Source organism: Amphiprion ocellaris, chromosome 10, assembly GCF_022539595.1.
Source record: "Amphiprion ocellaris isolate individual 3 ecotype Okinawa chromosome 10, ASM2253959v1, whole genome shotgun sequence".
In the NCBI taxonomy this organism is placed as follows: domain Eukaryota; kingdom Metazoa; phylum Chordata; class Actinopteri; family Pomacentridae; genus Amphiprion; species Amphiprion ocellaris.
The window spans coordinates 26,304,422-26,320,178 of NC_072775.1; the positions used below are offsets into that span (position 1 = coordinate 26,304,422).

General features: G+C 37.4%; 1 protein-coding gene across 1 annotated transcript in view; it reads left to right on the forward strand.

Moving 5' to 3' along the window:
• prkci (protein kinase C, iota) overlaps positions 1-15,757 on the forward strand; it is a 36,818-nt gene that overhangs the window by 391 nt on the left and 20,670 nt on the right. The window contains exons 2-4 of the mRNA XM_023265640.3: positions 9,620-9,741; positions 13,237-13,326; positions 14,906-14,956. Coding sequence (XP_023121408.1) covers positions 9,620-9,741; positions 13,237-13,326; positions 14,906-14,956 — 263 coding nt within the window. The remainder of the gene's footprint in view (positions 1-9,619; positions 9,742-13,236; positions 13,327-14,905; positions 14,957-15,757) is intronic.

Sequence of the window (15,757 nt, forward strand, 5' to 3'; positions counted from 1 at the left end):
TCGGTTGTAGACTTGGGAATGTGGCTAACCAGTTGGCTAACATAAGCTAAGTCAGCTAACAGCTTGCTAATGTTGTGTACCAGGTTTCGGTAAACTTGGCCAGGCAGACAGGTGAAACCATCCAGACGCGTTGACAGCGTGAAGTCAGTTCCTCTGTGGTATTTTAAAAAATGTGTCTGCTGGACAGCCACGTTGTCAAACGATTCAATTCATTCAGAAACAGTTAAATGTAATACAATTTGAAAGCTTTGCAGCTAGTCTGTCAGCCCAACTAGCTAACAGTTGCTAGCTAAGTTGACTATCTGTTTCTGAGTAAGAACTTGGAATGTTCGTATCGATTGACTGGCAGTTTTGGCAAGTTAGCATACCTTGAAATTCGTATGTTTTGTCATTTAGGTATGAGCAGTATGATAACTATGTTGCGACAGTAAGAACAACAATTTAAGCAATACTACTGATACTAACAAAAAAACTGAGAAGGTCTGGAAAATTAAATTAAGGTATGATGGTTATCTAGATGAACTGCCTGACATTATAAACAAAGCTGTCACATTCGGGGTATTATCCAGTAGTACAGAAATACATATGTAATATTAGTTAAAACAACAAAGCCATGTGAAACATTTACCAGTAGGTTTCATATATATTCACAGTGTTGTACTTAAGTCTCCTTTCTCATAAATTAGTTTCAACCAAACTATAGTCCTAATTAGGGCTGAAAGTCCGAATTGTTTTTGATTTGTTGAAGTCAAATTACAAATGAAATTTTTGCTCCAACAGTCCAAAACTGAAAGGTAATCAATTTAAAAGCAGTATGAAATAGACAGACGTTCCACACATTAGAGGAGCAGGGCACAAATTGGACACATCTGCTTCCTCAAAAGACTCAAACAATTATCCAAGATATTGCAGATTAATTTTCTGTTGTTCATAGATTCTATTGACTTTCTCTTCCGGTTATAGCCCAAGCCCCAACATAACTTAAAATTTATATATAGTTAACTTTACTTCCCTAATCAGGGAAAACAGTGCTCCAGCAACCCTACTTGTAGCGAAACACACTTCAACAGCAGGCTGGCAATAATGTCTGAGCAATAAATGTCCAAGTTCCCGATCCAGCATGACAAACCACTGCTTTGAGTTTTTGCCAAACTAAGAGATAAGATAAGAGGCTACTAAAACCTTCCAGAGGCATGTAGGCTGTTTGAGTTTTGTAGCTGAATTGTGGCAATGAAAATTATTAATCACTTCGTTGTTTCTATGACACTCCTTGCCCCACTGCCTCGGTTTGATGGAGCCAGTGATTGGAGGCCAGCCAAGACTTGAAAAACGTGTAGTGCAAGTCACCTCAGGCAGACCTGTTGTATTTCTTGTTGGCTCTGTGACACACCTCAAGAACTCTGTAATGTGTGTTGATCATTAGGTGTCATCTGACAGAACAAAGCATGTGAAGTATTTATGACATTCCTGCTGAGGAATCTGAAGTATGCTACCAAAGAGGAAATGCAGTATAATGGTCTTATTGTTTTGCTATTGGGATGCATTAAGCCAAGATGTTGTCAGAGTTTCCCGCAGAAGTCAGGAGTCAGAGATGGAAGACTTAGTAATACACTCAATCAGTATGTTAGCTCGGGCAGTAGCCCCATGTCTCTACAGATACTGAACATGTGATGTAAAATTAGGACTGAAAGAAAAAATTATTTAATAATTGATTACTTCACCAATTTGTCGATCATCAGTAATTTTGATAGTTGTTTCAGTAGTTTTTTTTAAGTGAAAAAAATGCTATACATTCTCTGGTTTCATCTTCTGAAATGTCAGGATTTGCTTCTTTAGTCTGTCATATGCAATAGTAAACTAAATACATTTGAATATTGTGATTGGAATTTTTGACTTTTTTTTTACAAAATGATGTCTTAATTTGATTAATATGGTTTAAACAATTACAGCCTAGTAATCAAAAATGAAAATATTGATTGTAGGATGGTCACTTCAGAACAGAAGGCCTTTACCATGTAGTGTTAAGAATTTAGAGTTTGCAGGTTTCCTGTCACCAAAACACTACAGCAACTGATTTCACAGTTTAGTTCCAATTCTGTGGTTTAAAGCATGAATAATGTAAATGTTGAAGAACATTTTTTAAATCCAACAAGCATCCAACTCCCTGACTCTTTTGATGACCTTACTCTGTGGTAGTAATGTCTCAGTTTATCTACTTTCAGTGTAGTATCCACTCTTTCCAGTTTGCATGTGTGCTGTCAGTCAGTGCCAGCAGACCGGTGTCAGCCTGTAGCAGTCTCAGCCTGTCACTGGCTCGTCTTCATGTTGCTCTCATTCATTCTGATGGCCTGTAGAGAATGGTACAAATTAACTGACCTAATGACCAGAAATTGACAGTGATGCTGATGCTATACTGTGGTAGTAGTCACTGCCAATAAAAGTACAGAGTGTAGGTAGTGCTGCAACTAATGATTATTTTATTTTTCAGGCTGTTACTTTCTATTTCATTTGTTTGTCAAATGATCAGAAACGTCAGGAAACAGACCCATTCAGAGCCAAGAAAACTCCAGTTTTTCCATAAGTAACTACAACTAAGTAAACCTTGTCTGTATGCCTTTAGATTTTTTTTTTATATGTATATGAAGGGTTTTCTTACCACAGGTTTTTATGGCTTTTGCTCAAGTATTTGAATAAGTGTCAACTGCATAAGCTATCAAAAGGATAACTTCTGTGTATAATAGCTGGTATTCCTAACATAAAAAAAATACATTTCAATATCTAACTGCCACCATGTCAAGTTAGAAAAAATATCTTTTGCAGAGTTGCCAACACTAACACAAGACCTCTTATGTGCCAGATCAACTTCAGGATTCCTGTGTAAGGCATGTTGTTTGGCAGGAAACTGGGATTACTCCGGCTTGATGGAGCAGTTCATTTATTTTTCTCTTTTGAAAGGAGTTGCTTCTCGTTTTCAAAGACTCTGCCTTCTGCATCACTGCTTGAAGGCCCAGCTTTGTTTAAAATATGGCAAGTGTATTTGTGTTGCTGTTTACTTTTGTTCTGAAAGCCCCTCAAGCATTGAACCACGAAGTCATACAGCCATCCACCCATTTATCCACCAGTACACGTCTCCACTTGTGATTTAACTAACGAGTTTGAATATGTCTGATTCTCAGCTGATGCTAACATGCATTATTGCATTGTCTGTGCTGTAACATGTACACATCTTGCACATTGTGTGTAATATAGCCCAAGTGATTGCATGCACGTGTCAGTCTGTTGTTAGGAGCGACCTTGTCCCCAGGCTCAGCAGGAGAGCGTTTGGTTGGTGTTATTGTGCTGTGAGGAGCAAGGCTCCCTCCTGTGTAGCTCTGCAGGCGGGCCATGTTGCCTGGAGACCACAGCGTCCTGCACTGTAGACCAACATAGCTGTGTTTCATTCATCTTGACCTTACTGGGACTAAACTGGGAGGATGTAGGTTTTTTTGGGGCATTGTCTGTGTAGTTGTTGTGACACTTTCAACTTCTGCTTGTCCATTTCTGTATTTTGTTCCATGTCTGTTAGTTTTTCTTCGGACACAAGTCTGTGTTAGCAGTTGATTCTGACTCTCTGAGTGTGTACATGTGGGTCTTGTGAAGGTATTGCTGGGCACATGCATGGCAACAGTGACAGAGAGATGGATGATCCTAGGTGCTCTTGGAAGCCCAGAGAGGCACCTTGACCCTTCTTCCTGCTTGAGCGCTCACCAGTGACGAATGGCTTCATACAGGGCAGATGGGGCTACAGAGTCCTACTCACGACAGTTAAGACACCAGAAGCATAGGGCACTACTCCTCCCATTCCCCTCCCCCCACCACCACCTCCTCCTCCTCCTTCTCCTTTAATTTAGCCGTACTGTAGGACAGGGAAGAGCAAAGGAATGCCAAATCTGAGTGGAATGGCACTTCCCATCTGTTTCTCACCATGATGTGCTCCCAGTTGCTTACTGCACAGTTCTTCTGCCTCACCCAGTACTGTTGCCTTTGTCTAACACTGGTCACCAGGTTAGTTTAGCAGTAGATTTATTTGTCACTGACCATATAAATTCCTTCATGTCAAGGGAGTAGATGTATTTTTTGAGATTTGTTGATTAGTTAATTTCTATCATTTGTGTCTGCATGAAAAGGTAGAAACAAACACTAATGCAATTCATATAGTGCAACAGAAGAAGGTGCACTTTATTTATCAAACAGCTGCCTGCCAATTCAACTGGGGAAATAAAGTCTCTTTCACTTCAGTTCAGTTTAGTCATTTTTAGGGTGAAATAATCATCCATTTTTATTCATAAAATTAATATGTCAGTAAAGGGAAAAAAAACCCCATCACAAATAAAGAGAAATATTTTTCTGGAAACATGACCTTGTTCAAAAGATTCTCTAAAATGTTGCCAGTAAATTTTCTTGTGGGTTAATTTTAGAGGTCGACCGATATGGGATTTTCAAAGGCCGATGCCGATACCGATTTTTAAAAAAAATTTCAGCCGATGGCCAATATCTAAAGCTGATTGTAGAAGCCGATTTTTAAGGCCGATATCCTTTTTTTTTTTTTAAAGCACATCGATTACAAAAGGCAATTTAAACACTAAAAGTATATACATGTATATATTACAAATTAAATACACTAGTAGAACTCTAACCTTTAATGAACACAAAAAGTGAAAAAGTACAATAACATAAAAAAAAATACTTAAAGTTTACAAAAAATACAATTAAAAAGTAACCTGAAAGTGCAATTGCTTGTTCAAGTATAAAAGATAAACATGATCACAAAATAAAAACTGTAACAAATGCTAATTAAATTAAATAACGTAGTGCAGTTAAACATTACAAATCTTTAGATAAACCACAAAATAAAACACAAAAGTTTAATATGAAATTGGCATCAACGGTAATTTCTCAAGTGTCTTCTGTGACTAAATAAAACTTTTTTTCAATAAATTTAACTCAAAAAGTATATAAATATTATATATATGTAAACATTTGTAAAAAACTTTGTGCAGTTAAACATTACAAATCTTTAAATAAACCACAAAATAAACACAAGTTAAAAACAAAATATGCATCAACAATAATCTGTACGGGTGCCTGATCACAAATTGGCTTTTTATTTGTAAATATCGGCCGATGGCCAATGTTGAAAAAAGTCCATATATCGGCCCAAAATATCGGCCGGCCGATATATCGGTCGACCTCTGGTTAATTTACTAATTGTTTAAGCTCTAGTTATTATTAGGCAGGTGCAGTCTCAAATTTAGTGCACTAAGATGACAGAAGAGGAATGGTACAGCACAGCTGAAATGCCAAAAATGAATGTAAATGTAATTACCGAAGTTCTGAAAATCCAAGATGACGTCTAAACTCGTGTTTGGTCTGAAAAACAGTCAAAAATCCAGAGGTATTTGATTTAAAACAATTATAAAACACAGTAATGCAGCAGATTGGGCCTGAAGTTAACAATTGTGATGGCGTTTATTATAAATCTGCCAGGTATATTTTCTCCATTAATTCATTATATACTTTATCTATAACATGTCCCAAAATAGTTTGATATACCTGTCACAACTTTCCAGTGCCCAAAATTGCTTATTTATAATGCATGTCTTATTTCCCAATCCCCAAGACATTCAATTAGCTGTAATATATGGCTGAGTGCAAAATACCTTATTCCACTTTTTCTGACATGCATCGCAGTTTAGCACAAAATTGACCATATGAATGATAAAATAGATGTAATAGAATTTTACGTCACAAGATACCGTCTAAAGTGCGGCTGTCACACATGGAGGACAGCATGAACTTGTATAGCTGTTTACACAGCAGTTTTAAAATTGGGTCAGACACACTGCATAATGTATATTTTATATTGTTTCAAATTGCAATTTTTATTTTAAACCACAAATAGCTGTGAGTTTTATGTGAAAATCGACTAGTTAATCAATTCGTTGATTTATTATTTCAGCTCTATGAAAAATCATCATATAGAGAAGCTGGCACTTTTGCTTGATTAAGCAAATTATCAAAATAATTTTCAAATAAATTGTTATAGATTGACTCATTCAAAAAATCTGGTATTTCAGCTCTATTGTACAGTAGTTTGCTTTTATTATATTTTTAGAACTTTGTAGTTTGCCAGTTTCCAGTGTCAGCTATAGTCATTAACTGGGCTTGTATCTGTTTTAACGGAGGATGTTGCTTGAGGCACCTGAGACATGGCAAACTTTAACTACAGTGTAGACACAGTGTTTAATGAACACCCACAGCTCGGGTCCAGTTACATGTGACACAGTTAGAATCACTTATTGGCTTCAAAACGCTGCCTGGATCATCTACAGTCACAGTGTGGGAACTGTAGTGTAGTGTAGTATGTGTGCTAAAGTGTTCCCTATCTTCTGATGTTATCAGGGCTTTTGGAGGAAGTAGAGCTCCCATGCTGGTCCTGGAGGAGAGATCAGACTGTACGAGTGTAGTTGCCAATCTTTTCCTCCCCCTCTCAAGAGCAATGATTAACACCAGCAGGATGGAGGAAGATGGTGAGAAAACTGAGGGAGGATGGGAAGGAAGAGTAGGCATCAGACTGACTCTTAACGCCAGTGTATTCTTGATCAGAGTGCTTTATTCATTCTTGATATGCGATCTTTCAGTTCAGACAGCTTAGTACCTGCTGTGCAAAAGCCGCACTATGACGAGTCCTGCAGATGCTCAACATTAATGTGAAACTAGATTATCAGCTAATAAATCACAGTCTATTGTGTATTTGTATGTGTTTGCTTCTGGTGAGTATTGACCCTACATTGACCTTATGCACTTCAAGCTGTCCTTAGACCTGTGCAGTATGTGTCCTTGAAAGTGTGTGTTGTTTACTTCAAGTATTGGGATTTTATCATCTTGCTATAAAGCTCTCAAGTTGATGAAAAACTAGACCTATCTTTGACGATGGCAGTAAAAGGAGTAAGAGGTCTTTGTCCCTGTGGGTCACTCCCTGACCAGTGGGATAGCATTTACACATTATCCCCTTTTTGCTCCCATGTATTTGCTCTACATCCCTTGTTTTTGCCCAGCTCCCCTTATTCCTGACACCAAACACATAGAATCCTGAGCGCAGAAACCTGTCGCCTGCAAGCCTGTAAAAGCTTGTGTGTACCATCTCCATCTTCCACCGCTGGGTCGTAAACATCGCAGAGGCAGGCCAGAGTGCTGGAGAAGGCAACATCAATCCTAATGCTGTCATGAAATTATGAGGGACAGATGATCCCTTCCACAGGGATGGTTGCTCTATAGTCCTTATCCCACATCTCAAATGTTTGTGTGTGTGTGTGTGTGTGTGTGTGTGGCTTGAAGAGACCAAGAGTGATGTGCTTGTTGATAAAGTGCAATGTGTTTGGAATTTTTTTTTCTGCTTGATAGGACAAAGGGGTGGACAGTGAGCTTTAACCACAGCGGCCACCAGTATCATCTGTGACTCATTCTGTTGTAGTCTGCTGTTCTCGCTCTCTTTCTTTTGCAGTCTTTCTAGCTCTTGGTTTTGCTCTCTTTCTCACACCCACAATCATGCTGTACGCATGAATGCACACACAAATGTGACAGACTGCGAGACTGTGACTCACATACAGCAGTGTTGGGGGAAAAAAGAGCACTCTCTCACCTCTTCTCTCTATCAAAAGTCTGGCATTCTTTGAGTGCATCAGAGAGAGCGATGGGGAGACTGGAGGAGCTGAGTGTTTTAATTAAATATTCATGAGTGATAACTAGTGCTGCTGACACAATCAGTTGATCATCTGATTAGCCACTTATCTAATGAACATAATCTTTTTCATTCCAACCTTGCGAATGCTGCTGCTTTTCTCAGTTTAATATAGTTGAAAATCAAACATTATTGGGTTTTGGACTGTTTGTTAGGGTGATGTCTTTAAAATGGATTGTGTTGAAGGCATCACCTCAGACTTGAGATATATTCCACTCAGCTGTGATATATTATCAATTGAACAATTCTTTTTTGTGAATAAAAAAAATACACGACATTGGGCTAAATCTGTATTCACTGTTTTGTAGACAATGTCATAAACTGTAATAATAGCAGCATTAATGGCATTTGCTCCTTTAAAATGAATACATAAATAGTATACTGTGCTCATAGGTGGTAGCTATATTGTTATTCATTAATTTGGCCATGGTCTATTTTATCCCTATTAATGCACCAGTTTGACTTTTTCAGTGCCGACCATATCTTCCACAAAGCATAATTGATATTACTATGTTTACATTGGTACTAGTGCAGCCATTTTCCACATTAACAATATTTGTACTTCACCACATCGTAACATAATGCGGTGCACTGTCAGTTTGAACACTGTGCTGGCAGGCAATTTTGACTTATCTGAACGAACACGTATACAACAATTTTTAGAATGGCAGCGCTGTCAAATGTTATATCTGTACTACCACATATCCAGCATGTGTTTGTTGCATGTAAAGCAGTGGTTCTCAATTTTTTGTCCTTTGGAGGACAAAAAGCTTCCGCCCCCCCTCCTCCCCCAATAACCTTTATTTATATATATATATATATATATATATATATATATATATATATATATATATATATATATATATATATATATATATATATATATATATATATAAAAAATAAAAAAATAATTTCTTTTTACATTAAAACGTGAATATGCAGGACTGTGTTATTTTATCTGATTCCATTTTTTTTTTTTTTCACAGCAAAGATCAGGGGTGTCAAACTCATTTCAGTCCAGGGACCACATTCAGCCCAGTTTGATCTCCAGTAGACCGGACCAGTAAAATCAGAGCAATAACAACCTATAAATAACCACAACTCTTACTTTTTTCCCTTTGTTTTAGTTCAAAAAACTACATTCTGAAAATGTTCACATTTAATGAACTATCTTTTTACAAAACATTATGAACACCCTGAAATTTCTTTAGAAAAGCAAGTTCAGTTTCAACAATATTATGCCTCAGTTGATCATTTACACGTGCATTACAACTTACAGATCACAGTTTATCTACAAAGGAACACAACATTTAGTCACAGGTATCTGGAACTGAACAATGTAGTATTTTACTTTATGATCAAAACAACTTGTCAAGGTATAGAAATTATTTCAAATTTACAGTTTTACGATTTACAGTTAATGTCTTCTCTTTCATTTTTACCCTTTGTAAAGTCGTTCCGCGGGCCGAAATGGACCATCTGGCTGGCCGGTTTTGGCTGCATGTTTGACACCCCTGGTAGAAATAATCGGAGCAGATGAGCCGAGGTGGTGATGTAACTAAGTACGCCGGTGTTCTAATTGCATATTAACGATGCGTTTTCCCGTTCTCGGGAGTCCGTATTTGCCAAGTAAGCAAGTACGGACTTGCACAACGGTCAGCTGAGTTTGTGCGCTGCGAAAAACAGGCCGATGTTAAAACAATAGTTCATCTAGTTAGTTCCGCATAGACGGACCTTTTCCTCCCAGTCGCCTGCGCCCCCCACACTATCGCGCCCCAGTGATCTAAAGTAATCACACAGGTCAAATAAAATATTTCATTGATTCTTCTATATCTGCAGGGACATCATGATCACACATTTTGAGCCATCTATCTCGTATGAGGGCCTATACGGGGAGGTGAGGGACATGTGCTCCATGGACAATGACCAGCTCTTCACCATGAAGTGGATTGATGAAGAAGGTATGTTTTCCTTACACTGCACCTGCACTTTTGTTTAAAAATCTATGCTCTGTAAATGTCTAACAAATCAGCCACAGTAGCTAGTGCTTTTTTTGTTTTTTCCACAGTTTACGTTACAGGAATCATACTAAACAAAAATCAAGTTGATGATTACATGACTATAATTTTAGAAGCTACTGATTGAATTTGCAAGAATAGATTGAATTTGCAAGGCCATATGTTAATATGTACACATGCTCATATAAGCACACATGTCCTTCTTTGTTGACTGTAATGCTACGTGTTGTCTTGTCAGTCCAGAAAGTGTAGAGCACCCCTTTGCAATTCCTTGTCAGAGTCAGGCAGCAGTAATACTGACATAGAAAGATGGAGCCATCAGATCGTCCTGCCCAGGATAAGGTCAGCCTGCCCAAACTCATTAGACTCTGATCGACTCCTGCTGGTAGCCACCCACATGCAATCACTAGAGTCATTAGCCTGTGTGAGAAAGACAAGCTGCTTGATGGTTGTTATTAAGTACTTTCTTCAGTGCTAGTTGTCTCTCCTGCTGTCCAATTCATGGGAAACACACACGTACACCTGTGCGATGTGAACTTAAGTCATGGTCACATTAATTTAAAAAATTAGATGCAATTGTTTCATGCCAATCATGTGTTACTGCTTTGGACATATACCAATCAGCTATAACATAAAACCACGTCAGGTGAAGTGAAAAATATTGATCATCTAATTATAATGCAGTAATCTGCTGGGAAGAATTGGGTCCTGGCATTCATGTGGATGTTGCTTTGACACATACCACCTAGCTAAACATTATTCTGGACACCATTAGATAACCCATGTCCATTTCCTGATAGGTCGGAGCTGTTTTGTCAGCACAAGGGAGACTTCCACAACATTAGACAAGTGATTTTAATGTTGTGATTGATCAATGTGTTTTTCAAAAATGCTCAATTTATCAAACTGAATTTTCCTACTAAAATACCATGGTCATTTGATTTCACCTCCAGAGAAACATTTGAAGGCTTGAAGGCAATATTCACATGAACGCACAGCTTTTAAGATTTACTCTGTGAAATGTTGTTGCACAGGTAAACTGAATAATCTGTTGTTCAAAGCCCTTTCTTTTTTTTTTTTTTTAACCATAACGTGTTCCTCAATCAGATGTGAGTTTTCTTTTAATCATTGTTGTGGGTACAGGACATCACCTGTATGGTGTGAACCTGAAGAACAAATGAGCAGACTTGCTTATTACAAACCATCTTGGGAGAAAAATGGTGCACAGAGCCTTGTAGCTAAACCAAGTTACTGAAAATACTGACATGAGGAAAATTAAGTTGGTGCAAAATTCATGACATCAGACTGTTTGATTTTAAAAAGCAATCTTAACTAATTTCACTTCGCTTTGGAAAATGTGTTTATTAACTGATTACTAAAGTCAAACCATTTTTTTTGTGGCTAAAAATATCAGTTTATATATAGATCTTGATGGCTGATTAACATAAAATCCACAAGCAGGAATTTTGATCATCAATTTAACACAAAAATACTTGTCTGAGTCTCTCAAATATAAAGATTTCATGCTTGTTTTGTCTTCTGTGATAACAAAGTGAATCTCCTTGGATCTGTTGTTTAACCACACGGTTTCAAATATCACTTTTGGTACCAAGAAGTTGACCGGAATTTTTAATTGTTTTTGGATAGCTCCCACATTTATTTATTTAAGTGACAACATATTTCAGGAATGAATTTAAAGTAAAAAACAGTAATCAGTTGCAGGCCTTGCTATAAATGGTTTGAGTGTCTCACGTCACCAGAAAACCAGACAGTCACGTCACCTCTGACATGATGGTTGTCGCAGTCCACTTAGAAGTTCAACGTCAGTCTTCAGTAGTTTTTATTATTTTAATTACACTGTGTGTCATAGTTTCTGTTCTTGTGCTGTGTATGGTATCAGCAGCTTGTTAATGTGCTTAGTTAGGTAGAGCACTAAGAATAGAATCGATGTCCTGAATGTTGGCTCTCACAGCCTCTCCTTGATTGTCGTGCAACACCTAGCTTTTCCTGTTAATGATAAGGAAATAATTACATCTGTGTCTAAGTAGCATTTCAATTATCAATCATGGTACAAATAGCCGTGCAGAATTAAATGGAAACAGATTGAAATGGCAACATTGACTTCCACGCTAGTGCTTACACCCACACACTTAATTCAGTGGTTACTTAAAAGTTTGTGTATTTCCCATCGCACCTACAATAATCAAACATATTTTTTATTTTTTTAAATTTTAAATATCACTGTGCTCCACTCACCTTTTACCCTCTCAACCTTTTCTCTGGGAACTGCAAATCCAGTGCATATACCACGTAATTGTCTACTTTGTCACTGCTTGTCCTGTTAGTTTGTGCATTTTTAAGTAACCTGCTTACTGTCAGCCTTCCATACTAACCTCCTAAATGCCATGTCAATGTGAAACCTGGTCACCTGTTCTGGATTACCAGCAGAGTTGTAATATGTTCACATGTGGAAGATACACACTTGAGTATTGAAAGAAGAAAGGAGTGAAGCTGTCAAATGCAGAAAGGTGTATAATTATGTTCTTAATATGGGAACAAATACAAACATCTGATGATATGAGGAGCAGAAAAAAAATATTTATTTTTTTATATTGTGAAAGAATGTGATTAGAGCAAGATTTATTTTAAAAACAACTATTGATTATTTCATTGTTCAGGCATATAGGTTCTGTAAAGCGTCTTAAGACAATTTGAATTGTAATTGGCGCTATATAAATAAAATTGAACTGAATTATTTACAATCAATTAATCTGCTGATCAGAAACATTAGAAGAATTAAGTAATCATTTTGTCATGCTTTGAAAAATTACAATCTTCCAGAATGGCATCCTCAGGTGACAATTAGAAACCCTAAAATATTTAGTTCATTTTCATGTATAGCATAAAAAAGCACAAAATCCTTACTTTTGAGTTCTTTGAACTAGAAAATGTTGTTTTGTTCATACAGTTAACAAAAAAAAGCATCATATGATTATCAATAATACTGCTGACAATTTTTTAAAAACAAAACTGACCATAACTGAAAATTAATTGATTGTTTTTTTCTGCAGCTAAAAAAATCACTGATTTACTTCTACAACAGATATATTTTTACTTGAATAAGTAAATAACTTGGCTTGCATTATGGAGCCATTCCTCTAAAAATGTTATTCAGATGTTCTATCATGCAAAAGAAAATATTGTACTTTAACTGCAGTGTCATATCCATGCGATGTGCCTAAATGATGATAAGTTTGACTTGACAATAGTGTATGCTATTGAGGAGGAAATTATTTGACACGAATTTTTTTTTTCAGAGGACTGCATTGCAGAGGACACAACTTTGTGGTTTCCACCTTCACCGGATTTCTCTACAGCTTGATTTCTTGTGTACACGTGAGTGTTGTGAATGACATTTGGCCTCTCTTCTGCTGCTAGGTGACCCCTGCACCGTGTCATCTCAGCTGGAATTGGAGGAAGCACTGCGACTCTATGATCTAAACAAAGACTCAGAGCTCATTATCCATGGTGAGCCTTACTGCTTTTCACACAGACCCTATTTATAACATTCTCTATACACTTTCAGAATTTGACTCAAATAATGTTCTTGTGTAGTGCAGCCAGTAAGATGTTGATTCTGACCAGTTCCATGGTCAGTAATAAATGAAGCCTTTGAGAAACCGGTTATTTTCTACTCTTTGCTCTCCTGGTCCACTCACCTGTCTGTTGGGAATCTGATGGTACGCCAAGTTGGCAGCATTACTAAATGTTTCATTTCTGGTCAGTGAACCACCTTATACAAGACTTCAGGCCCAGGATCATAACTGATGAGATGTGCCAACACAGATCATCAGTGTTGGTGGGCACAAAGCTTGCCATTTTTAGTTAACCACCTGCCAGTACTAGTAATTAGTCTCTCCTTTAATGCTGCTTTGAAGACTATTATATATATTCTTTAGGCATGGTGGAATCAACAGAACTTTTTATTTGGACTATGAGCATATATTCACAACAATGTTACCTATTCATTCTGTAAATACATGTTTTAATTATTGTATTTTAACTATAGTACGCATAATCAAGATAGTTTAACAGAATTTACTTGAGTCTGGAGCTGTTGGTCTGAACATATATTGAATAAGATGTTTCATCTTTTTTCTGGCATTTCATTTTGTCAGGCCACAAAGATGCAAATGACATATTTGGATGTGGTTCGCCATCTATTTAAAAATCAATGTGGTTGCTTTTACTTTCCTTTGCCTTTCCTTTTGCATGTTTCTATGTGCATTTACATTTCTGTTTGTTTCTGAACACAGTCAGCTAGATACTGCACACTACAAAAAGCATAAAAACATATGGATAATACTCCAGTGGGCTGTAAAAACAATATTACTCTCGCTGTTGATGTCTGTCTATGGGCCCTTAAGCTAGTTCACTCTCCTGTCTAAGCTTAGCGTACTTGACAAATAGCTGTGCATCTCTGTGAATCCAGAGGTCAGGGCCGACACAGGCTTGGCTTGGGGTGAAGGTTATATAGATGTAGTTATATGGAACATTTGATTGACAAGCTGTGTGTGCATAAGCATGTAACCTGGGGGTAGCAGGGATGAGGGATGTGGTTAATGTAAAGTTTTAATCAAATCAGAGGTGACGGGTCAAGAGTGCAGTGGATGCCAGCGTGACTGCAGAGGATGAATGGAAGAGGGTGTTGAGGAGAGGATGTGACGATGCTGCAGGGGGTCGCCAGGTCTGCTCGTTAACAAGCTCGCTGGCTATAGCCCACGCCTCGCCTCTGACTCACGCTGAGCCCAGTCTGTCTCTGTGTCTCTCTCGTTGACTTCTGTAAGATTGTGTCTTTTTCCACTTTCTGAAACTCGCACGCACATATAGGCTTGCACCGTCATGAAAACAACATGAGCATTTTTTATTTGATGAATTGCTTGAGGGGGAGGTTTTGCTGCAGGAGGCCTGCTGTTGTGATGAGGGAAAAAGGGAAATGTATTGAGCCGCACACAAAAATCCTCACTTGAATGCTGTCAGACTTGCCATCCTTAAAAATGAACTGAAGGCTTTCTAAAGGTAATGATGTCTTTGTTTTTCTTTCCAGTGTTTCCATGTGTGCCAGAGAAACCAGGCATGCCCTGTCCAGGTGAAGACAGTAAGTTAAATATTTTCCAACTTTAGTTTTACTTCATTCTGACAGCCAGGTTTACAAAGAAACCTGTATTTAATTTAGATTTTAAATTTGAGATACTTAGAGATAAATGCTTTTATCCTCGAGAATTTCAAAATAGCATTTTTTTTCAGATATGGACAGTTTGATAATTGAATTTGTTAAAATGATGTCCAGAAATACCTTCACTTTCTGTGGTTCTGTATCAGTTTTTTTTTTAAACTTATGAAAAAAAAACTCAAAGAAAGCATAGAAAAGATTTGTATTTGCACAAAAAATGCTGGTTTAAAAAAATATGAGTAACATCAATGCAATGTACAAAGAATCAGCAGTAGGTTTGTCAGCGTGGAAATTATACACAGACAGCACAGTAGTTATTTAAATGGAAGTTATTTACCAGTACACTTACGCTTGAGATGTGAAGACTCCCAGGTATAATTGTGCCACAATACCTCTTACCTTTATACTTCAGATTCTGACTTTCTCTGAAAGGTACTTGACTGTTGAGCATTTCCAACAGCTCAACGGATGTTATCAAAACATCATAAGGAAATATGTCCATCCTGCTCATGAGGAATGTTGGCTGGCTGCACATGAGGCGCTGATCAATATATGGGTCATTCCATCTGAAATCACTGAAATATTTGGAATGGTTTCTGCTCAACCACCTCCCATTTGCCTGATTTTTTTTTTTATCGAAAGCTATAGATATTTAAAATGATATATGTGAAATTTTAGCTTGATATATCAAATACTATTCGACGTAATTGTTTTTAACAAACTGCC